The sequence below is a fragment of the Vanacampus margaritifer genome, chromosome 1 (genome assembly GCF_051991255.1).
Source record: "Vanacampus margaritifer isolate UIUO_Vmar chromosome 1, RoL_Vmar_1.0, whole genome shotgun sequence".
Classification (NCBI taxonomy): Eukaryota; Metazoa; Chordata; class Actinopteri; order Syngnathiformes; family Syngnathidae; genus Vanacampus; species Vanacampus margaritifer.
The window spans coordinates 48,390,418-48,414,526 of NC_135432.1; the positions used below are offsets into that span (position 1 = coordinate 48,390,418).

A 24,109-nucleotide genomic window follows, 5' to 3' on the forward strand; every position below is an offset into this window, starting at 1 on the left:
TCCCCTTTTTAAGAAGGGGGACCGGAGGGTGTGTTCCAACTTTAGAGGGATCACACTCCTCAGCCTCCCAGGTAAGGTCTATTCAGGGGTGCTGGAGAGGAGGGTCCGTCGGGAGGTCGAATCTCGGATCCAGGAGGAGCAGTGTGGTTTTCGTCCCGGCCGTGGAACAGTGGACCAGCTCTACACCCTCAGCAGGATCCTCGAGGGTGCGTGGGAATTCGCCCAACCAGTCCACATGTGCTTTGTGGACTTGGAGAAGGCGTTTGACCGTGTACCTCGGGGAGTTCTGTGGGGGGTGCTTCGGGAGTATGGGTTACCGAGCCCCCTGATACGGGCCATTCGGTCCCTGTACGACCGATGTCAGAGTCTGGTCCGCATTGCCGGCAGTAAGTCGAATTTGTTTCCGGTGAGGGTTGGACTCCGCCAAGGTTGCCCTTTGTCACCGATTCTGTTCATAACTTTTATGGACAGAATTTCTAGGCGTAGCCGAGGCGTTGAGGGGGTCCGGTTTGGTGGCCTCAGCATTGCATCTCTGCTTTTTGCAGATGATGTGGTGCTGTTGGCTTCTTCAAGCCGTGACCTCCAGCTCTCACTGGAGCGGTTCGCAGCCGAGTGTGAAGCGGTTGGGATGAGGATCAGCACCTCCAAATCCGAGACCATGGTCCTCAGTCGGAAAAGGGTGGAGTGCCCTCTCCGGGTCGGGGAGGAGGTCCTGCCCCAAGTGGAGGAGTTCAAGTATCTTGGGGTCTTGTTCACGAGTGAGGGTAGGTTAGAGCGGGAGATCGACAGGCGGATCGGTGCAGCGTCTGCAGTGATGCGGACGCTGTATCGGTCCGCTGTGGTGAAGAAGGAGCTGAGCCGAAAGGCGAAGCTCTCGATTTACCGGTCGATCTACGTTCCTACCCTCACCTATGGTCACGAGCTGTGGGTCGTGACCGAAAGAACAAGATCCCGGATACAAGCGGCCGAAATGAGTTTCCTCCGCAGGGTAGCCGGGCTCTCCCTTAGAGATAGGGTGAGAAGCTCGGTCATCCGAGAGGGACTCAGCGTCGAGTCGCTGCTCCTCCACGTTGAGAGGAACCAGTTGAGGTGGCTCGGGCATCTGGTTCGGATGCCTCCTGGACGCCTCCCTGGGGAGGTGTTCCGGGCATGTCCTACCGGCAGGAGGCCCCGGGGACGACCCAGGACACGCTGGAGAGACTATGTCTCTCGGCTGTCCTGGGAACGCCTTGGGGTCCCGTCGGATGAGCTGGCTGAAGTGGCTGGGGAGAGGGAAGTCTGGGCTTCCCTGCTAAAGCTGCTGCCCCCGCGACCCGACCCCGGATAAGCGGAAGAAGACGGACGGACGGACGGTCCTTCTTCCTTCGAGTTTGGCGGCTTCCGATGGCGAGCAGGTGGCGGGAACTGCTCCACAGACCTACCGAGTGTTCCTTCTTCTGTGCTGCGGAATCGGTATCGAAATTTAGCACCGACATTTAGAAATATGAACGATCTTAGGAGAACCGAGATGCGAATCGCAGTTCCACTCTGTTCTCGATACCAACCATAAAAATTAGCCACAATCCTACATCACAACGGTGTCAAATTTGTCTTTTAAAGACTATTGAATGTGAACACCAAACTGCATTATTGTTATGCAAAAAAAGGGGGGGGGAATGGATTATGATAACATGGAACCTTTAAGAAATTATTCCAGTCTTCATCAAAATACCAGGTGAAGCCAAACTTTCTATCTTTGCATTCGGCACCAGTGTTGCAGTTACAGAGCAATACAAGAGTAGCTGCTGCGGCAGTGAAGCAATTACCAGCTAATCAGACAGCCCTCTTCTTCTGGTTCTTCAGTATCGACAGCTGAAATGTTTTGGAAAGCACTTTGTGGAGGTGGTTGCGGGGGCGGGCTCGTGGGGCAGCTGCGGCCAGGCCGGGCTTGTTGGTTGTAGCCATGGTCCATGGGGTGATAAATGAAGCAATATGCCCCTTGTCGACATTTGTTCTTCACACTCAGTGCCAGCTCTGTAGGGGCCAGGGGCCGAAGAACGTCATCTTCATAGATACTGAGAATGCATGAATCTGGAGAACAGAAAGAAGGCTTTATTACACATGGAGAACGTATATAATGGAAATTACTATTACGAGACATTATTACTAACCCAAGATATTTTGGTCCTGTGGTTACACTCAAGCATAGTAAAATACACAATATAGAATATTTGAACACCCGAGTATACACTTAGAAACTGTTATACTTCCATTATCCACAAGTTACACATATCTACCTGGTTCAAAGCGTGCAGCACATTGTTCAGTCAGCTGTTGGATTGTGGTGGTGGGAAGAATGCCAAAAGTTTTGGGATTACTTCCAATATCTGGACAGCACACTGTCAAGAATTCCTGCACAACACCCATAAACACAAGGGTTACACCTGTCAACATTTATACAGTCATTACATAATATGTAATGGATTTAGTGTGTTGTCATAGTAATAGTAATAGTAAAAATAACCGTGTTTTAGGGATTTGTAACTGCCTAGGCATATTTGGTTAATGTCAATTTGTGTAACTGTCCATTCCCCAAGGCAACGATTACAATATTTTACTTGAAAAGCTAATGGGTAATGGAAAGCTAACCCTAACTCAATGAAGCTAATGTTTTTCTATATTTCCATCCATCCATTTTCTGTCCCTCATCTGGAGTCAAGTTACAAGGGCACCATCTCCAGCAGAGAAACCCAGACTTCACCAGCCACTTCTTCCATTTCTTTCAGGGGAACCGTGAGACGTTCCCAGCCCAGCCAAGAGACATAGTTTCCAGTGTGTCCTGGGTCGTCCCCTGGGCCTCCTCCTGGTGGGACATGCCCGTAACACCTCACAAGGGAGGCATCCATGAGGCATCCTAATCAGATGCCCAAGCCACCTCATCTGGCTCCTCTAATACAGACGAGCAGCAGCAGCTGGTCTGAGCCACTTCCAGATAACCGAGCAGATAACCGAGCTTCTGAACACCCTGCAGAAGCAACTCATTTCAGCAGCTTGCATCCTGGATCTTGTTCTTTGGGTCACGAGCTGTGGGTCACATAGATGAGGGTAGGTACAGTACATGGACCGACCAGTAAATCGAGAGCTTTGCCTTGTGGCTCAGCTTCTACTGCATGACGACAAACCGATACACCATTGCAGACGCTGAACCGATCCGCCTGTTGATCTCCCGCTCCATCCTGCTTTCACTCGTGAACAACACACCAAGATACTTGAACTCCCCCACTTGAGCTCGGATCTCATCCCTGACCTAGACAGGGCACTCCACCCTTTTACGACTGAGGACTATGGTCTCAGATTTGATGGTCCTGATTTTCGTCCCAACTGCTTCAAACTTAGCTGTGAAATGCTCCAGTGAGAGTTTCATATTTTGTCTTCATGAAACCAACAGCACCACATAATCTGCAAAAAGCAGAGATGCAATACTGAGGCCACCAAACTGGACCCCCTCAATGCCCTGGCTGCGCCTAGAAAGTCTGTCCATAATGGTTCTGAATGGAATCGTGATGAAGGGTTGCCTTGACGGAGTCCAACCATCACTGGGAACGACTGAAATGCAAACCATACTCTGACATTGGTCGTACAGGAACCCAACAACTTGTATCAAGGGGTTTAGTTCCCCATACTCCCGAAGCACTCCCAGGCCCATTTTAAGAGTTTATATGTTTGTTTTAAGTAATTTCTATTGACCCACAATTTAAAAGCAATGTCTGATTTTCATTGGTTCATTTTCATCAATCCATTTCTTTGACCGCTTATTCCACACAAGGGTCACAGAAGTGCTGGAGCCTATCCCAGTTAGCTTCGGGCAGTAGGCGGGGTCACCCTGAACTGGCCGCCAGCCAATCCAGGACACAGAGACAAACAACCATCCACACTCACAATCACACCTAGAGACAATTCAGAGCGCCCAATTAACCTGCCATGCATGTCTTTGGAATGTGGGAGGAGACCGGAGTACTTGGAGGAAACCCACGCAGGCACGGGGAGAACATGCAAACTCCACCCAGCAAGGCCGAAGCCTGGACTTGATGGTTCATTTTCATTACATTATTTTTTACTTTTGTCAGATTCAAGTTATTTCTGTGACCACTGTGGACTTAACTCTCATTAAAACACGGGTAACAACATTTTGTGTGTAGGTCAAGAAGAGAGAAAATGTGGAATCGTATGAAACCTACAGTATATTTCACTGGCATAAAATTGATTGATTGACTCTATTATTTCATTAAAGTTTTTTGGTATGGAGGAAAACTGCCAAAATTAAAAAATAAATAAATTAATAAATAAATGCCAAAAAGTGAAAACAAATATGGATATAAAAAATAGAATTCAAAAATTAAATACAAAAAATAAATATACATGGAAATAAAAACAATAAAATATATATGTATCCATAAATAAATAAAGAAAAGTGAAAAATAAATACAAAAATAAAAAAACAACAGATTAACTCTGTTGTGTACATACCCATGTGTGTGTGTATATATATATATATATATATATATATATATATATATATATATATATATATATATATATACATATATAAAAGTGTGTGTGTATATGGGTGTGTGCAATGTACTTCTCTACACATGTATACTCTGGGAAGTCTTCTACTTATTGCTGTACTTCTTATTTATTAAATTTTAATTTCATCTCTTTCTATTCTATTCTGTTGTTTTCTCTTACTGTAAACTGCAGCTGGACGGAGTCCAGGAAAAAGTTCCCCACGGGGAAAATAAAAGTATATCGTATCGTATCGTAACCCAAGACATGCCCCCTCATTTGAATAACATTTCGACCTGACAGAGCGTCTGCAGCATGAAATAAATAAATGCAGAGCGTTTTTATTCATTGATTGATATTTAATTCTATTTTTATATTTGTTTTTGTATTTATTTCAACATTTATTTTTATATTTATTTTTACATGTATTTATTTATGGATATATATGTATTTTGTTGTTTTTATTTCCATTTATATTTATTTAATTTTTAATTGTATTTTTATATCTATTTTCATTTTCACTTTTAGTCATTTATTTATTTACTTATTTATTTATTTTTAATTTTTGATAGTTTTGGTCCTCCATAATTTGGCTAAATATATAAATCCAACCTTTAAATTACACGAGTGTATATTTTGTGGTTGAGAATATATGAGAGTGTGCATACCTGAACAGCTCGTTGGTCCAAACATTCCTGGTTGAGTGTCCGTCGTCTCTCCCAACATTGGATGGAGTCCTGAATCTCCCTACTCAGCTGACGTGGAGCTGACTTCTGCTGGTCAAACGACTTAATATGCTCAAGAGCACCGTACGTGGTCGTCAAATAATATGAACCTACATATACAGTACGCATAAAAGTTACAATCAGAGGTCATTAAGGGAGCAGATAATTGTCTGTGAAATGGAACATACTATACGGTACCTTCTCCTATTGTTAGCGCAGGGTCCATCAACTCCATCATGTATTCCACATCCAGCATTAAATCTGACAGATTAGATCTAGCCAGGACATACATCATTACAGGCAGGAAGTCATCAGCTCCATGGGCCCGCCCTGTAAAATCATAACATAGTTGATTTAATTACATGCACTTCCTGGTAGTGTTGTCACGATACCAAAATTTTGACTTCAATACTATACCTCTACATAGTGCCTCTGATAATGAAACGATACTACAGAGAAAAAAATGTATAAGAGCTGACAGCTGAATAACTTCATATTTGTTAAATTATTGATATTAAGAAAATTAAAAGGATGTTAATTAAAAATTTTGATAAAATAAATACATTTGGAACATTTTTAAACATCAAACATCAAAAATAATAAAATCACTTGAATATCACAAGGGCATGCACAAGTGGCCATTGTAAACAGCACAATTCTAGGTTTTATATAACACAAAGAGACTGAAATAGTTGCAAATAGTGATGGAAAATGAAGCTTCATGAACCACTTGTAATTATTTTGCGTGCGCAGATACTCTGTCATCAACATGCGCTACCGCGATAAGACGGTAGACTCAATTTAGTCAAAATCTCTACCTTCGGCAAAATTTATACCTTATATTTAATATACTGTTGATATCGCCCGGCCCTACATCAACTACTGTACAAATGTTTTGGGCCACCAAAAAATTTGTTCTTTTAGCGATATTATCTTCAACAGTGAGGCAAAAACATAGGGTGACCTACAAGAGTGGAAGAAGGTGTACACAGGTAGACTACATTTTGTGTAGACGGTGTAATCTGAAGGAGATCAGCGACTGCAAAGTAGTGGTAGGTGAGAGTGTAGCCAGACAGCATAGGATGGTAGTGTGTAGGATGACTCTGGGGGTGAGGAAGACAAAGACGGCAAAGGCAGAGCAGAGGACGAAATGGTGGAAGCTGAAAAAGGAAGAGTGTTGTATGACTTTCAGGAAGGAGTTGAGACAGGCTCTGGATATTCAGGAGGTGCTTCCAAATGACTGGACAACTACAGCAAATGTGATCAGGGAGACAGGTAGGACAGTTCTTGGTGTGTCATCTGGAAGGAAAGGAGATAAGGAGACTTGGTGGTGGAATGAGGAGGTGCAGAAGTGGATCCAGAGAAAGAGGTTAGATAAGAAGAAGTGGGACACTGAGAAGACTGAAGAAAGTAGACAGGAGTACAGGGAAATGCATCTTAGGGTGAAAGTAGAAGTGGCAAAGGCCAAACAAGGGGTTCACGATGACTTGTATGCTAGGTTAGACAGTAAGGAATGAGCGACTGATCTAAACAGGTTGGTAAGGCAAAGAGAGATGGGAAGGAGGTGCAGCAAGTTAGGGTAATAAAGGATAGGGGTGGTGTGTTGACAGATGACAGTAGTGTGATGGGAAGATGGAAAGAGTACTTTGAAGAATTGATGAATGAAGAAAATGAGAAAAAACGAAGAGTAGAAGAGATGACTGTTGAGGATCAGGAAGTAGCAAAGATTAGTAAGGATGAAGTGAGAAGCGCATTGAAGAGGATGAAGTGTGGAAAGACACTTGGTTCTGATAATATACCTGTGGAGGTATGGAAGTGTCTAAAAGAGATAGCAGTAGAATTTCTGACTGGGTTGTTCAACAGGATCTTAGATAGTGAGACGATGCCTGAGGAATGGAGGAGAAGTGGGCTGGTGCCCATTTTTAAGAACAAAGGAGGCATGCAGAGTTGTGGCAACTACAGAGGAATAAAGCTAATGAGCCACACAATGAAGCTGTGCAACATGGCCCTGGCTGATCTCTTATACTCTGCTGCCACCTGCTGGCCGTTTTATGTAACAACTACCATTGATTTAAGCGACCTCTTTCAGTCAGAAGCTGAATCAAAGCCTTCTGTATGCTCTAGCATATAAAAAAACATTAAAAACAAAACAATACGTATAAATACGTTTTTGAGAGTGCAGGACAAGGTATTAATAAATGTATTTATACGTTTTGGGGTTTGAATGAGTTAAAAAAAAGTGTATTTTTAGGAGTTTTGTTGACCCTTACCAGGACAGCTGACAGACATAGAGTCATAGATGATTTTACAGGCCTTCAGCAGTAGCTCAATCTTCTTTGGAGGAGAGTATTCAAGATGTAGATTACTGAGTTTCACGCTAATCTTCTCCATAGCTGTAGCTTCCGGGACGGCGGTCGTGACTCCCAGAGCTGTGGTGGTACTACCGAGAACTATGGACTAATTTACACAAAATTGCACAGACTGGATTTAATAAAGAAATTGAGCATGTGATGATGAAGCCACAGAGATAATAATATGTTGTTGTACCTGTTTCTGTGCCAGTTGCTTCAGGCTGTCATTGTTCGTGTGTAGTTTCTCCAGATTGCGGTAAACAGTCTCCCTCAGTGGCTTCAGTACACTCTTACACAGAGCTGCTTCCACTATGCTCTCTGCAGGGTCATAATACACAAATCACCCTGAAACTCGGACTTTGTGAGAGGGACATCACGTGCATCTATGACTGCTTTCTTCAAAAGCAAAATCCGTCTGTACAGTGTCGTTGCAAATAAAACAGCAAGAGCTAAAGCTAACCTATACACATGACATACCCAGTTTGTCTTGCGGACATTGATGCTGTGGCTCCATCATGGCCTGCAGTTCAGAACTCTGCAGCAGGTAACTCTTCAACTGAGTCATCATCTGCCTGATCTCCTGTAACAGCTCAGTGGAGGTGGAGTGGTTGGACATGGTCTCAAGGGTGAACGCCCGGTACTCTTTCACCTACAAATCACACATGAAAACTCAACTCGATTCTTTGCCTTGGATGTTTTTGAAACATCAACATGATTATATTTGAAGTTCAAGCATTTACCAGGTTTCCAAAATAGCTCAGCGGGTCTCTAGCGAGCTCCACAATGCGTTGTGAGAGGCGCCGGTCGTGACTGATGAGGCCGGTAATAACGGTAGACAGGCGGGAACGAGCTTTGCCCAACATGATGGTGGTTGGCGTCCGCTTCATTTTGCTGCCACGATTCTCGGACGGGTTACTAAAAAGAGGAGAACAGTTAAGTTAGTTCTTTAACTATTTGTCCACATTTTAATAGCACCCAAACATGACAAGTTTAATGGGTCATGTCAACAAGGGAATAATTAACTCATTCACTGGCAGCCATTTTCAGAATATTGTGTTCTATTGCTAACAAAACATGGAACCAACCAAAAGAAAGATTAGAGTCTCTTCTTTCATCAGGAATAGAAGTATATTTGTATCTGTTTCTGTTTTGCAGCAATTAGCATTAGAATATAGCTAAGTTTCATCATTATTCACAAGCCTGTTAAAAACAGTGGGGAAAAGAGCTTGTTGCAACATGGCCCTGGCTGATCTCTTATACTCTGCTGCCACCTGCTGGCCGTTTTTTGTAATAACTACCATTGCTTTACGTGACCTATTTAAGTCAGAGGCTGGATCGAAGCCTTCTGTATGCTCTAGCAATAAAAAACATAAAAAATGTATAAATACGTTTTTCGCAATATTTAAAATAGAACATTTTTATGCGTTTTTGGAAGCAAATGAATTGCTAACATTGGCAACTTTCCCAATGCCCTTTAACATCCCTTAAAAAAAGGCATTTTCTATTTTTGGCATTTTAAGTGTATTGCCCTTATATAAGCCGGTCGACAAACACTTTAAAACTTTTTAATAGTTCAAACAAATTTATGATTGGTCTGTGAAGTTTGACTTTTTAAAAATAGTAAATAGAAAAATAGTTCACTTCCTTGATTTTATTTCTATTCTAATTCATCCATATTTCCAATTCATTTTGTGTACTGCCTATTTTTCAAGAGGGTCATGGTGGGTGAGCTGGAGCCAATCCCAGCAGATTTTGAGTGAAAGGTAGAGTACGCCATGGACAGGTCATCAGCCAACGGCAGCTCTAATTCATAATACTGTCATTTATTTATCTAGATATGGTAATTGTTCTAAAATATCTTAAAATGAGTAACTCCCCTTGATGAATACAAATGCTGAGGCAGACCTGCCAAATCTGAAAGTCCTGAAAAACTGTGATGGACTTGGACTGCAGTTGTGTCATTTTTTGGCAGTAATTTTGGAACTAATTACAATTCACAAATTACATACATTACATTAAATAGACATATTGTTTGAATTATTTTAGTACTGATGCAGCTAAAACACAATCAATATTTGTTGCAGAAATATATGAATTGACATTACTGATTGCAAACCAGAGGTGGCAATTCAAATTTATAGCGGCCGTGGCTCAGGGTATAGAGATGGTCGTTCAGTAACCAGAAGGTCAGCTGTTCGATCCCCGCTCCCCACAATTTATGTGTCATTGTGCCCTTGAGCAAGGCACTTCACACATGCTACTCACACTGGTGTATGGAAGGTGTGAATGTTTGGTGGTGGTCGGGGGTAGGTGCACACTGGAAGCCACGCTTCTGTCAGCCTGCCCCAACGCAGCTGTCGATACTTAAGTAGCTTACCGCCACCACAGTGTGAATGTTTGAGTGCATGAATAATATATCCATTCCATTGTGAAGTGTCTAGAAAAGTGCTATATAAATCTGATGCATTATTATTATAAATCCAGGTCTAGAAAGTAAATACTCTGCCACAGTTTGGCTTTAGCCCCTTGTGCTAGCTAGCACCTAGCAGGTAAATGAGCACCCAGGGAGCTAGCTAGGGTGCTTGCTAGCGAGCACCTGCGGCTAAAGCCAAACTGTGGCAGGGTTTTTATTCCTGGACATGGATTTGCCACCTCTGTTGCAACCCTGCACTTTTCTTTTCTTTTTTATTTGACACTGTAGCACTTTGACATTTCTCTTGAAATGTAAAGTGCGTTACAAATACAATTAATTATTATCATTATTATTATTGTTATTATTATTGATGTCTTCCAACATTCAGTTGTGCCAGACCTACTTATGGTATTGGTCTTGCTCCAGGTTTGTCTCTCCTTCTTCTTCAGTGCTACTGTTAGAACAAGAGTCGGGATCTGTGCCAAGCATGGCGCCCCCCTGTGGAGAGTACAGTGACACGTCTGGCCTTTGTGCCGGGGAGGGAGGGCCGAGTTTTGACCCAGACTTCTGATTGGCCGGTCCACCGTCAGGCCTGTCTGGTGAGGGCGGTTTCTTCCTTGGTTGAGGTACGGGTCGACTGGGTCGCTTCACTAAAGTTTGAGGACCAAATTGTTGTTTGTCCTCTTCTTTGTTCTTGCTCGCAACTCGTTCCCTACCTCTACTGTTTGACAGTTCGTCACCCTCACCCAACAGACATGCTTTGTCTTCGTCTCTCAATCCTTCTCCATCTCCAGGTTTTTGGCCCTTGTCGCCACCATCTGTACTGTTCCTGGAGGAAGTGCGGCGCAGAGGAGCAGGACGCAGCGAGGACATGGCTCGACTCTGCGGGGGAACAGGAGGCCGTAATGGAGGAGGTGATGTCAGTGCTGTCTTCCTCTCTTCTTTGTCCCCGCCCGCCACCCTTCCTTCCTCTTTTCTGTCAGCTGTAGAGGTCAAATATGAGTTTTTTTCCAAGGGGGGAGATGAGAAGAGCAGGCCCATGCCAGAGCCTGATGCCAGGCTGGGGGGTCTGGGAGGAGGCCGCTTGAATTTCGTGTCCTGGTTAGAGTTTGTCTTGAGATTTTTGGCCTCTCTGTTTTCCTTCTGGCTTGATTCCCCATTGAGCAAGTAGGAAATTATGCTTTTAGGGGTGTTGATTTGTAGTTTGGACTCTTTTGGCTGCTTGGTTGCTGTCTCTGCCAAAGTGATCGGGTTGATATACAAATGAACCATGTTGGGACTCGGATCTAAAACTAGGTCCTGTTTTTTTGTCTTCTGATTCATATCTGATGTCCAAAAGTCTGCAATACATACAATGGAAAATGCATATTAGTTACTATATTTATCATGTCTCATAGATACAGACAAAAAGATAGAAAGCATAGTGAAGCATACGCTTGGAAAATAAAACAACCAAACCTTATATTGCTGGTTGTGGCATTTATGTATGGCCTCTTTTTCCAAATATCTCAGTATGTACTCTAGTCTGTCTATGCTTGCTGGTGTGTTCCAGTTTTACAACTTTTCATTTCAGTCACTGTTGATGTAATTCCACCCCACGCCTATCCTAAATTGTACACTACAAACAGCAGATATCTACCATACCTGCACCCATGGCAGAGATGGTCTCCAGCTCCTCTTTCTGTGTTGCCACTGAAATGGCTTGCGCTAATTTCAGTGGTGTAGTCAGGATGTCCCTAGTTAGATTCAACAAACAATGTTATGTTATTATTAAGAAGTAATAAATAGCACCTTCACCATGACATGGCATTAACATCTTGGATAGGGTATGCAGATTGGTACAAATTATATCATTCATGGGGGTGAAAATTATTGTGAAATACTTGGAGACAGGTCATTTTGATATAATTGGATCAATAATGGTAAAGACATTGAATTTCCTTTTCAAAATTGATTAATTTGACTGACAGTATTTGAATTACAAATACAATTTATTATTATTATTATTATTATTCAAAAGACAATAACTTTACGGTTATGTCTCCCAAATGCAAATTTATGATTTGCAGCATGTTTTCCGAAAAAAAGAAAGAAAGAAAAGAAAAAGCGACTTTTTTTTTTTGTCCTTGTTTTTTGGTTCTTTTACAAATAGGCTTTCGCTGTAACTTGAGCTGTCTTTACCATTCATGCCACTGGAGGGAGCTTCATTATGTTGTTGCAATACAACAGAGGAATCTGTGATTTCAAGTGGCAGCCATTTTGCATGCACACAACAGCAGACAGTCAAATAGGTGGTGTTATTTCTGAGTTATGTGGGAATTTGTAAAAACTTACAGCATGGCAAAAGTATGACAGTTCACCAACAGCTCAGTCTTTCAACAAGCAATGATTGCTTAATTAAGAGGTGTGCCTTTCTACTCTTTCCGCATATTTTGTGCATCTTCCCATAAACGTGCTTCTGTCTGTGTGCATGCGTGTCACCTGCTGACACAGTAGAAAGAGATGAGTTTGTAGATGTCATCAAAAACCAGAGCCGAACCATCTAAGTGAAGAACTGTGAGAGAACAATCACATGCTGGTTATTCAAGGCCACATTATTGCCGCTTGTATATGCATTACTAAGAAGGTACACATACAAGTATTGTGCTGTTTGACCTTCACGCTGTATACTGGCATTGCTTCCTGCTTCTCAGGCAGGCGCACCGACAGCATCATGCCCTGCTCCTCTGTGCTCTGAACCAGGAAGACCTATAAGTGCCAGTCAGACTTTATGCAATGCACGATAGCCACGCGGTAGAAAGTTTGCAGACGAGATGTTCTTTTTGGGACAAAGGGCTTTCTTACTTTTTTTCCCCGTTTTTTTGCCATGGCCTAGCAAAATGAGCAATATTTTATTGTCTATTGTGCGATTATTATTATTTTTTTTACAAAAATAACTCACTACCGCCCCCTAGAAAATGTTAATGAAGCAGCCCCGGTTGTACATTTAAGCAAGCTCTACGAAGATTTTTTAGGTATATGAGGGAGCCCAAGACCTGCAAAAAACTCTCTTGGACGCACATGCCAAAATTAACAGGAAGTGAGCTACAAATTTTTTAATGTCCGATTTTTGCACATTTACAGGGGGCATTCTTTTGCCCATTTCTCCTAGACATTTGATCCGATTGACTTCAAACTTGGCCTGTACCATGTCAAGACCTGGGACATCAACCGGGGAAAACAATCTTGAGTTTTTAAAATACTATATGACAGGGGCGGGCCATCATATTTTGTGTTTCATATTTCCTTCGCCATCAAAGACGAAATGCGTAATAACTCCCCAGTACATGCTCCATGCTCCAATTCCCAAACTTCTTATGTATGTTTATAGTCATGACCTGAAGGTATCTCTATGACAATATTCGGTTACAAATATAGCGTCACCTATCCCTTGGAGCAATTTTTTTTTTTACCCCACATACGGTAATTTGTACAAAATTTGGATACTCTTTGTAAGTGTGTCAAATGACTTTCTTTCTTTTTTTTGCCATGCATGACGACATAAGAGGCTAAGAGAGGTTTGATATACTGCTGAGATGGGCTTCATTTAGACCAGAGGTGTCCAAACCTATTTTTTTGAGGGCCGCATATAGAAAAATGAAAGGATGCACTTTGAATTTATTGAACTTAAATATATTGCTAAAATCAATCAAGTTAGCAATTATATATTGTTTATATTTTCTGGTGAATTTAATATACTTAAGAATAGTTAAGGGTTTTTCCAAATTTTGGTGTGGCCCACAGCCCTGTATTGCACTGAACTAGATCCACCCCTGCACCGAACAGCAGCCGAATCCCATCTCAAGAATTATAACCAAAGCAAGAGCAAGCTGTCATAACCTTCTACTGTAAAGTTGGATTTATTCACCGAAGCGTTTTGAAGAGTAATTGTGTTAATCGTAAATAATTTATTTCTATCTTTGCATATTTAGAATAGCTCTACACAAATTAATTATTGTTAGTGGCACCTATTTATTTCACACGGTCACTCTACTCACCTCCACACAAGTTTTTTCTTTTCTTTTTTGAATAACTTTTCGGGCCGTGTAAAATGCCACTTTTATATGTATAATATACGGGCCGCTGAAAAATGAATGATGGGCTGCCCACAGGCTGTAGTTTGGACACCATTGATTTAGCCCAACAATGTAAAACTCAAGTCTTGGGGGCCAGTTCTGGCCCGCCATATCATTTGATAAACTTTAAAGAGATACTTGACTCATTGAGCCATTTTCAGGAGTAAAAAGTTAATATTTTATCGAGAATTAATTCGATAACTTCATTATTTTTCATGTAAAATTATTATCTTTAAAAACGAATTTTTCCACTTGCTGTCGACTGAAGATGACATCACCTGTGCTGAAGAAGAATGTAATGACCAATCATGGCTCAGTTTGCTGACCAAACCCAGAAAACAGGTGAGGTATGATTAGTTGTTACCTACTTCCTCAGCACAAGTGATGTAATCTTCAGTCACCTCCACACAATTTTTTTATTTGATTTTTTAAATAACTTTTCGGGCCGTGTAAAATGTCATTTTTATATGTATAGTATATGCTACGGGCCGCTAAAAAATGAATGATGGGCTGCAAATGGCCCACAGGCTGCAGTTTGGACACCATTGATGTAAAACTCAAGTCTTGGGGGCCAGATCTAGCCCGCTATATCATTTGATAAACTTTAAAGGGATACTTGACTCATGGAGCCATTTTTAGGAGTAAAAAGTTAATATTTTATCCAGAATGAATTCGATAACTTCCTAATTTTTCATGTAAAATTATTATCTTTAAAAAACGAATTTTTCCACTTGCTGTCGACTGAAGATGACATCACCTGTGCTGAAGAAGAATGTAATGACCAATCATGGCTCCGTTTGCTGACCAAACCCAAAAAACGATGATGATGATGATGACAAATGATTGGTCGTTACCTACTTCCTCAGCACAAGTGATGTCATCTTCAGTCGACAGCTAGTGGAAAAATTAGTTTTTAAAGTATTAACTCAATTTGCTCCCAAAAACGTATACAATGTTCAAATTTATTTTTACGTTATTTTTACGGAAGTTTTAGCAAGGGAGAAAATTAGAGTGATCAGTAATCTGTATCTTGAATTCTCTCCTCCAAAGAAGAGTGAGCTACTGTGAGGCCTGTCTATGACTCTGTCTGTCAGCTGTCCTGGTAACAAAACTCCTAAAAATACACTTTTTTTTAACTCATTCAAACCCGAAAACGTATAAATACGTTTTTTAATACTTTGTCCTGCACTCCCAAAAACTTATTTATACTTAAAAAAAAAGCAAAAACTTTTGATGCAGCCTCTGACCTGAAGAGGTCATTTAAAGCAATGGTACTTATTACAAAAAACGGCCAGCAGGTGAGAGCAGAGCATAAGAGATCGACCAGGGCCATGTTGCAACAAGCTCTTTTCTTCAGTGTCTTAAACAGGCTTGTGAATAATGATGTAACTTTAAACTATATTCTAATGCTAATTGCTGCAAAACGGAAACAGATAGAAATATACTTTTTTCCTGATGAAAGAAGAGACTCTAATCTTTCTTTTGGTAGGTTCTATGTTTTTATAGCAATAAAAAAAAACAATATTCTATGGGCCTTGCAAAATCAGTCAAAATCCAGTAAACCAGCCGAGAGCGAAGGTGGTTGCTTCAGTGAAAATGGCTGGGAGTGAATGATTTAATTGTACATGAAAAAAATAGGAAGTTATCAAATTAATTCTGAACAAAATATTGACTTTTTACTGCTGAAAATGGCTCAATGAGTCAAGTATCCCTTTAAAAACGTTTTTCTCAAAACGAGTGATTTCAGCCTGCCAACATTGAAATTGCTGTAATTTAGTAACATTTTTTGGTACTTCCATGTATTATATATAATTTTAAAGGGAATTAGGAGTAGAATGAGAATAAATGAATATCTAAATTTTTGTTTTCGGAGACATACATCTGTCTACAGCATTTACAGTACTTTCTAATCTCAACATTTCCGGTAAAAGACGTATGTGTGAGTGTCTCACCCCTGCAGCCTCCTCTCCCAAGATGCACGTGATTTGTTCTTGGCTGAGTCCTTTGGTGAGCCAGACAGAACTGCTCCCCACTAAGAGATCTATAAGGCTTAGCATTGGTGTTGGAGCGAGTGGCAAGATGACAGGGGGAGAATGTAGGCAGGAGGGGAGCGAGGTTGAGGTTGACACTTCCTGGGGTGAGGGTGATGAGGGGGTATGCTCAGCCTTGAGAGAACTCTGTAGGAGAAGTGTCGGGGAGAGAGGCTGTGGGAGAGATGGAGGAGGTGGATTGGAGGGCAGCGGTGAAGTCGGCTTGGAGAGAAAAGGGAGTGACGGAGGAGTGGTTGGGGGTAGAGGAGGTCGAGAAGGGATTTGGGAGGATTTTATAGCTGGAGGAGGCGGCTTGGGTCGACATGGCCTTGAAGGGGGAAGGGAGGAGGTGTCGTGCATTCCTATCAGAGAGTCCGGGTGGCTGTGAAGGACAAAGAGAAGGTTATAAATTCATGCTGGCAAGTTGTCTCAACTTCACTTTGCCTCAGGAGACAACTCTGTGTGTTGTTTGCATGTTTTGCTTATGCTGCATTTGATAACAATGAACCTGTTTTCACTTTCACCTAGGCATTTTCAGATTTGGGTGAATGCTATGTCATAAGAGATGTTCATTTATAGCAAAAGTGTTGACATTTTTGAAGTGTTTGCGCTTCAGGGTTAAAACTGCATGGTTAAAATTTCCTCTCCAAATTAGTATTCGTTTATGTAAAGCTTCCAAACAGCCGTTCTGGTAAACACATCAACACTGTTTCTTATTTACAAGAGTCGCACGCACAAACAGCATAATCACCTGACCACATGACTAACAAATGACTCACTATAACTCTATTTCCATTTCTACTCAGTCTTTAGTCACAACACATTTGATACATTTTAGTTTCCTTATTAAAAGCATGTTGTGTCTGAGGACAGATCTGGCAATCACAATCACTTAACTTAAAAGAAAAAAAATGCTTATGTTAAAAGGTAATCATGGAGACTAAAAATTTAAGTATTCAACTTGCAGCTCGGCTTGCGGACATTCTCATTACATTCTGATCTTTAGATTTAGAAAGTAGATCATGTTTACTGTTCAGTGGTTCACAAAGGAGGGTATGTGAGCTTTTAAAATACATTTTAAAAGTAGCATCCATGCAAAAACTTTTCAAAATAATTATTAAATTACATGTGTGTCAATATTTCAGGAAAATATAAGTTCGCAAAATGAATTTTATATTCAATAGGCATGTCAAATTCCACATAGCACCATCTGTCAATCATTTAAAATTTTTATTTACAACTAAGTTAATGATTTCTTTTTGATCCATATATAATCCCAAAGGAGGACACACATGATGGTGATCATTTTTATGTGCACACATTTTAATAATTAAGTGAATTATTTTTCTTTAGTTCTATCTTTTTGGTTCTGGTTTAGATGTCAATAAACGTAAAATACTATGGAAGCACTCATCAATCAACACAACACTTATTAAGTGTGAAAATAAACAACCAAGTGAATCTTAGTTATCTGACAAATTTAAGAAAACTAGTCTGTGAGCGAGCCTTTCAGCACTCCCGCCCCTTTGTTACAATACAGTGGGGCTGATTAACATAGTTAATATTAAACAGCAAATATATCGTGAAGTGTAGAAAATACGTAATATATTAATCAACCGAACATTAAAGTGCAGACTAATTTTGGTCATTGGCTGCATTATTTAGTCATTTAGCTTCAGTTTATTGCATTTCCATCCATCATTTTTTGTTCTAAAAACCTGCACTTTGTTGCACATCAAACATACATTTTCTATAAAGTACTTAATGCTTAGCAATAAAGCTTTTGCTTTCACTTTTCTCTTGTTTTGTCTTTAAAGTCCCTTCATTGTATTGTGTGGAATGAGAATGAATGTGAAAAAAGTGTCAGATGTTGAGAAAGTTACACAGTTACAACTTGGATCTTGACGTGATGATAAAAAATAAATGACTACAAATCAGAGGTACAGCACATATACGCCATGGCAGTAGGGCATGGGGTGTATGCTCGTAGTTGGCCACGTGACCACACTAATTAGCAAGAATACATGGCGGCATGGTAGTGAAGTGCTGCCTCCATGAGTAAAATTGTCAGGTTTTCTCTGCTATTTTACCGCTTGCCTTTCTTGTCAGACTCTCTCAGGTGTTTGAGAACAAGCAAACTAGTCCAACACCCTAGCTCCGCCCCCTGGTAGCCATGGTAAGGACATTCTTTTGGCCACGTGCGAACAGTGACTCATTTGCCTGAGACAGAACCGACACTCAAAAAACTGTTTCAAGTGGTATTTTACAAGGGGGTATTAAGTGTGCTGTAATTCTTTATAACTTAAAATATCAGAAAACTTTGTACTTGCTTGCATGCAATATTAATCATTTTGAGATGCAGTTGCATTAACTACTAGTATGTTGTTTTGGGGAGTAGTCTTTGCATATACAGCAATACAACAGCAACAAAGAGCTCATGCTAATGTTTTTATTTCTTATGATTAATGAAATGTAAAATGAAAAACTTTTAAAATATGCCACAATAATGAAATGTTGAATTTCCAACTATGATTCAATGAGTCCCTTGAAAAGAGTTCGATCACATACACCGTACACTAGCAACAAAGCTCTCAAGTTGTCACATGTTGCAGCATGTGACCATTTAAACAACAATCCAGTATTTGAACTTGACAAGATTTCTGTCTTTGACCTGCAAGTGAGGGTCGAGCTCTTGAGTGGCAGATGTCAGGGTCAAAAGCATTTGCATGTTTTCAGCGCATAAGGAACTAAACAAAGTTCACATATAATAATAATAATAATGCATTAGGATTTCCATAACAAAGTTGATTTGATTCAGTGGCCTTGATAGAGCTGATCTATGGAAAGCAATATTAAAATGTAAGGACGTGAAGGCATGAATCCAGCTTTTTGTAGCCACTGACCTATTTATTAGTGAGTCACATCTGTTTTTCCTGCTGTGGCTTGCTGACGTCCACCCCCACCCCCCGACTGCTCCTTCCCTCCTTACACTTACAACAGTCTTGCCCAAATACTCTTCCTCACTCCATTTTCAAGAGGCTCACTGCTCCCAAACTCACCCTGTTTCCTGAGAATCAACGCTGGCTTCCATCATAACTTCTCAAGTTGACTGTTGGTTGGACTGCTCCGTCTCCTTTTCTTTTCGCTCTCAGCTTCTCCAAATCCCGCCTTCTCTCTGCCCTGCACCCTCCCTGGTTCTTCCTCCTGTTGAGTCCAACAAGACTGAATAAGGCAAAATAAGGGGAAACTATCTGCATGTGTCAGCTGTGGCCTCAACTTCCTGAGCTGTAAGACAGGAAGAGGCTGAGAACTGTGGTCAAGTTTCCTCTGCACTCTCGGCTTTTTCATTAATGGCATGTGTTTTATAATATTAGACTATGTCATGATTTTTTTCCCCTGCCCCTTCATGCAATCTCTTCTAATTGCACCAATTTAAAGGCACACTCACACATCCACACACACACATATACAGTATATATGTCTCACCTTCTGTATAATGTGTTTTACATATTCAGCAGTTGCTTGTCCATACTCCTCCTCGTCTCCTCCCCCTCCTTTAAAGGCTTACAGATGGATCCAAACTCGCACTGTGGAATGTAAAACTTCAACTTCTCTGACGCACCCTAATCATTTCCTATTGTCTTACTTCCTTTTTAACTACTGCTTTAACATTAAAAGCAATTGCTTTCATTTCTGGGCTCCCCCAGCTCTGCTGATTTCAAAGAGGTTCTGACAAACAGAGATTTTGGACACATAGTGAAACATACATGCTTTTTAAACCAGTGCACACAAGCACGCTCTCTACTCTTTATTTGCTCTTTTTTAAATTTACTGTTGTAAACATACACTATTTAGACATGCATGTGTGGTCAAACCATCCACAATAAACAGCGAGCATGTTGCATGTGCAGCTGCTTCCTGTGTAAACACCAGAACTCATGCAAAATTAACAGTGTGATTAATCTGCATTAATTCATTATTAATGTGATAATTTTTGTGATTAAACAATGACTTAACGCTTTAACTTTGAGAGCGCATATATATATACACAAAATGCGTGCATGCATGGTCTTTATATACTCCATTATACAGAATAAATCCACTATTCAACAACAAATGGGTTGAAACAAACAAATTTAACCCACTCCCTTCCAGTAAACATCCAGGGAATAGACATTGAGATAGTGGACTCTTACAATGTTTACCTTAATAGGAACCTGGACTGGACTGACAACACTCAGGCTCTGTACAAAAAGGGATCGAGTAGACTACACTTGCTGCGTAGACTGAGGTCCTTCGTGTTGCAGAATGACTTATTAAGGACCTTCTATGACCCTGTGGTGGCCTCAGTCTTATTTTACGGTGTGGTCTGCTGCCGCAGCAGCATCTCAACTGTGGAGGAAGAGACTGAACAAATTGGTGAAGAAGGCGGGCTCTGTTCTGGGCTCCAGCCTCGAGAGAGTAGAGGTGGTAGGCAACAGGAGAATGGTGACAAAGCTGTCATCTATCCGGGGTAGCGCCTCCCACTTCCTGTGCGGGACTGTTCGAGCCATAGAGAGCACCATTAGTGCTAGGCTTTTTCACCCACTCTGTAACAAGGAAAGGTACCGAAGGTCCTTCCTACCCGCTGCTGTTAGACTTTACGATCAGCTGTACTCTCGGTAGACCATTGATGTGGTGTGATGTGATGTTTTAATCTCAAATTTAACAAATGGGATGATGATGGTGATGCCATCTACTGTATTTGAAATACTGTGTTTCTCTGTTTTTGTTTAACTATAGGCTACATAAGTATTTTTTTGTGATACATATTATTTATATATGAAGTGTGATGATGTGTATTGCTGCTGGTAACACTGTGAATCTCTCCACTGTGGGATAAATAAAGGTGTATCTTATCTTATTTTAACAATAACCAAATACTGTGATTTTTTATTTGATTATTATTCAAGGATTGAAGGACGGCACTAAATGACAGAACATCAAACAACACTAAGTGCAATAACTCATTTTGTGCATGTTTTCACAAACATAAATTCACTCAAAATGTAATTATTGTAGTATTTACCATTTGTACCGACGTTACGTGACTGCCCTATGACGGACGGCAGAAGGAAATGATTGTTGAATGGAAGTGGACGTGACCCGGAGCGACTTAGTGACTTAGCGACTGCTATTTTACAAATTAAAAGTTATTATTGCCAATAAAGCCATGGAATCTACTATTTCAACCGAAATTCGCCTGTCAGTCGAAGTTGCACATTTAGTCGGGACTCATTGAGCGCGATATATTCTTAAATTGGCGATCGCTAGTTTGACAACAGCCCCTTACCTTCTGTTGCCTGCTGTTTTTACCAAGTTAATCAAATCGGCGACTTTGCCGGAATTCACAGCGTACGACCTATATCAATATGTAGTCAATGCCGTCTCTTCTCACACCGGGGCTGATTCAAAAGCTTGTCGCTGGCTGGGTCTCTGGGACGAGATGCTACGCTCACACCGGGGGACAATATAACTCGTAATGCAAAGGTAAAACTTGTTTATCATGCTAACTGACTTATTTTTACATAGTCCGTTCTATATTGAAACGCTGTGATGATGTTATGTTACTATATTTCCTAGCATGGAACAAATGACTATCGTAGTGGCAAGCTATGCAGTCATTTCATGAATATGATTCCAGCCGGCTCCAGAGTGAAAAATTCCAAGCATAAAGACGAAATCCCCCATTATTAAACAGTCAAATGCACTTAATAGTTTTGAAGAAGGTACATTTTAAAACTAAGATGTGTGTTCGTGCAGTTTGAGTGGACGTTAACTATCTGGCTCCTTAATGTGATTTGAAACATGCAATTAGACAACTCTGTTACAATCTTTGTTAGAGTGTATGTTTACTAGTAAAATGTATGAACATTTATCTACTAATTACATTATTTATCTACTAACCTTGCAAAAAATGATCGCTGCAAATCCGTGAATACTTTGTGGGCTGCCAGTCCTTTCTGTTGATTGCTGCTATCAATCGACGTCTTTTTTCTTCCATTAGTAGGTATGCGATAAAAAGCAACATTTGGTTTACTCCTTTGTCTGCCTGTACAACCGACCGCACAGCAAGATATGATCATTTTATAAGATAATCGATTAGATAAAGGACTTTACGCTGTACGAGATTCAATGGTTACAATACAGGCAAGTGGCTCTTTTGCCGTCCAGCGTCCCATTGGGGGCGTGCCCATGAGGGTGGTGACGTCACGTGCAAAAGGTCAATTGATACCCGGTTGAAATGCAACTAGGCCATGCACCCCATCTAGTGGTGAATGGTGGTATTACAAATTGTAACTATACAATGGAACCCCGCTATTAGCGAGTTTGCTTTGTAAACAAAATATTGAATATTTGGTATAGAACTAACATGTACCATGTTCAGTTTAAATAAATACATTAAAAAAATGCTTACATTCTTCTGTTTTAATTAATTTTAGTAAGTTAGTGTCGTATCACTGGTGAGCTATTTTTAGAGCTGATCATGGACTGCTCATGTTTCCTTTGGGGCAACATGAGTAGATTAATTAATTAATTAATTTATTTATTTATTTTTAACGCAAAACAGCAAAAAAGGCATTTTTCCCTTTTTGGTGTAGGAGGCTCCTTACTGAAGGGGAAAATTAAAAGTTAATTGGAGGCAATAAACTTCAAAGAGCTCAGCTCTTTTAGCATCAATATATCAAAACACGAGACCTCATGGCTGGACTGGCCATTTGGCATACAGGGCTGATGTCCGGTGGGCCGGCCTCTTTTAGGGGCCGATGCAGTGCTTTTCAATGATTATTTTCCCGTTTTACCCCAAGAGATTGGCACCAAATTTAGAGGGACCAGTCCATTAATCCATTTCAAAGATAGATAGCAAACTGAAACATCATGAATAAACATCAGTGGCAGAACTACATGTTAATCGGGCTGGGCTGGTGTGAATAACTCAAAATGCAAGGGCCGATTCTTTTGTACCAGTCCAGCCCTGCCAGACCCCAACAATAAGCTGGAACACCGACGGGAGCAGGCTGCGTTGCCATGTTTGACAGTTACCTCCTTTTTTGAAAACAGCATTAATTGAGATAAAAGGAGACTTTTAATGTGTTTGCATCTTAGTTAGTTGCATAATGTTTGTTATATATTTATGTAGCAGACTATAAAAAATGTATTCCCAAAACCACCTTAAAACTATTGTCAACGGAATGGCATTTACCATTGTTTTCATCAAATTGTACATGTCTCAATTGCCTCAGTTGATCGGTGCAAATGGTTGAGTACATTTAGCCTACAGTTAGCACAATGTGCCCACATTTAGCACATTTTCCAAATGAATGGATCTTCCTGATCGAACTGCATGGATAAGTTGTTTTTCAGTCTAATGCACAGTGAATTATCTAGAGTAAATTTGACTCTATTTAGAGTGTTACCAAATAGACTTAGTTTTAGGCTACGTTCACACTCTTCTGTGCGTGCCAAATTCAGATTTTTTCTTAAATCCGATCTTTTTATGGACTGTTCACATGACAAAAACAAATGCGACTTCAATGTGAACGCAATGCGCCCATGATTCGACTCGCATGCGCAAATGAACATGGCCCCTTCGCAGGTCTCAGTCGTCACGCTTTTATGGCAATTTCGAGGATAATGTGCTACCGGAGCCAACATTTTCTTGACCTGCTAGTTTCTCGTATTGTATTAAGAAGGAAAAGGGCAAAAATTTTGGCAATGGCAGTTTGTGGGATACTTGCTGCTTCGTTTGGTCTAAGGAGCGTTTGGGTGAAGAGTCGAGTAGTGGGACATTGACGTGAGCCGCTTTAATGACGTAGATTTAAAAAAAAAAAAAAACTTTCGGATGACAAAAAGAACCTTTGCTTATATTTGTGAGCGCCTTGCCCCACAT

The 24,109-nt window shown here is 40.8% G+C and overlaps 1 protein-coding gene across 3 annotated transcripts; it reads right to left on the bottom strand.

Moving 5' to 3' along the window:
* Positions 1 to 363: 363 nt before the first annotated feature.
* rin3 (Ras and Rab interactor 3) lies at positions 364 to 22,143 on the bottom strand. 3 transcript variants are annotated; one of them, XM_077574601.1, is made up of 16 exons: positions 22,126 to 22,143; positions 19,666 to 19,766; positions 19,239 to 19,383; positions 16,102 to 16,561; positions 12,671 to 12,782; positions 12,516 to 12,588; positions 11,679 to 11,770; positions 10,438 to 11,374; positions 8,362 to 8,536; positions 8,099 to 8,270; positions 7,818 to 7,939; positions 7,541 to 7,727; positions 5,469 to 5,600; positions 5,214 to 5,380; positions 2,277 to 2,391; positions 364 to 2,070 (listed from the first exon to the last, which is right to left on the bottom strand). In XM_077574601.1, exons 3-16 carry the CDS (start codon positions 19,271 to 19,273, stop codon positions 1,802 to 1,804), a joined length of 3,048 nt encoding a protein of 1,015 aa, XP_077430727.1. In that variant the 5' UTR covers positions 19,274 to 19,383; positions 19,666 to 19,766; positions 22,126 to 22,143; the 3' UTR covers positions 364 to 1,801. The 3 variants fall into 3 exon arrangements, with proteins under 3 accessions (XP_077430727.1, XP_077430736.1, XP_077430745.1); XM_077574610.1 differs by lacking the exons at positions 19,666 to 19,766; positions 22,126 to 22,143 and having other exon boundaries at positions 19,239 to 19,518; XM_077574619.1 differs by lacking the exons at positions 19,239 to 19,383; positions 19,666 to 19,766; positions 22,126 to 22,143 and adding an exon at positions 19,083 to 19,127.
* Positions 22,144 to 24,109: the final 1,966 nt, after the last annotated feature.

Excerpts from the sequence above, each read along its gene's own strand:
- rin3 (XM_077574601.1), bottom strand. The coding sequence starts at position 19,273 with ATGATGGAAGCCAGCGTTGATTCTCAGGAAACAGG. Across the intron at positions 8,271-8,361 it reads TGAGCTATTTTGGAAACCTG|GTGAAAGAGTACCGGGCGTT; the intron begins GTAAATGCTTGA and ends TGTGATTTGTAG. Across the intron at positions 5,601-7,540 it reads TATGTCTGTCAGCTGTCCTG|GGCGGGCCCATGGAGCTGAT; the intron begins GTAAGGGTCAAC and ends ATGATTTTACAG.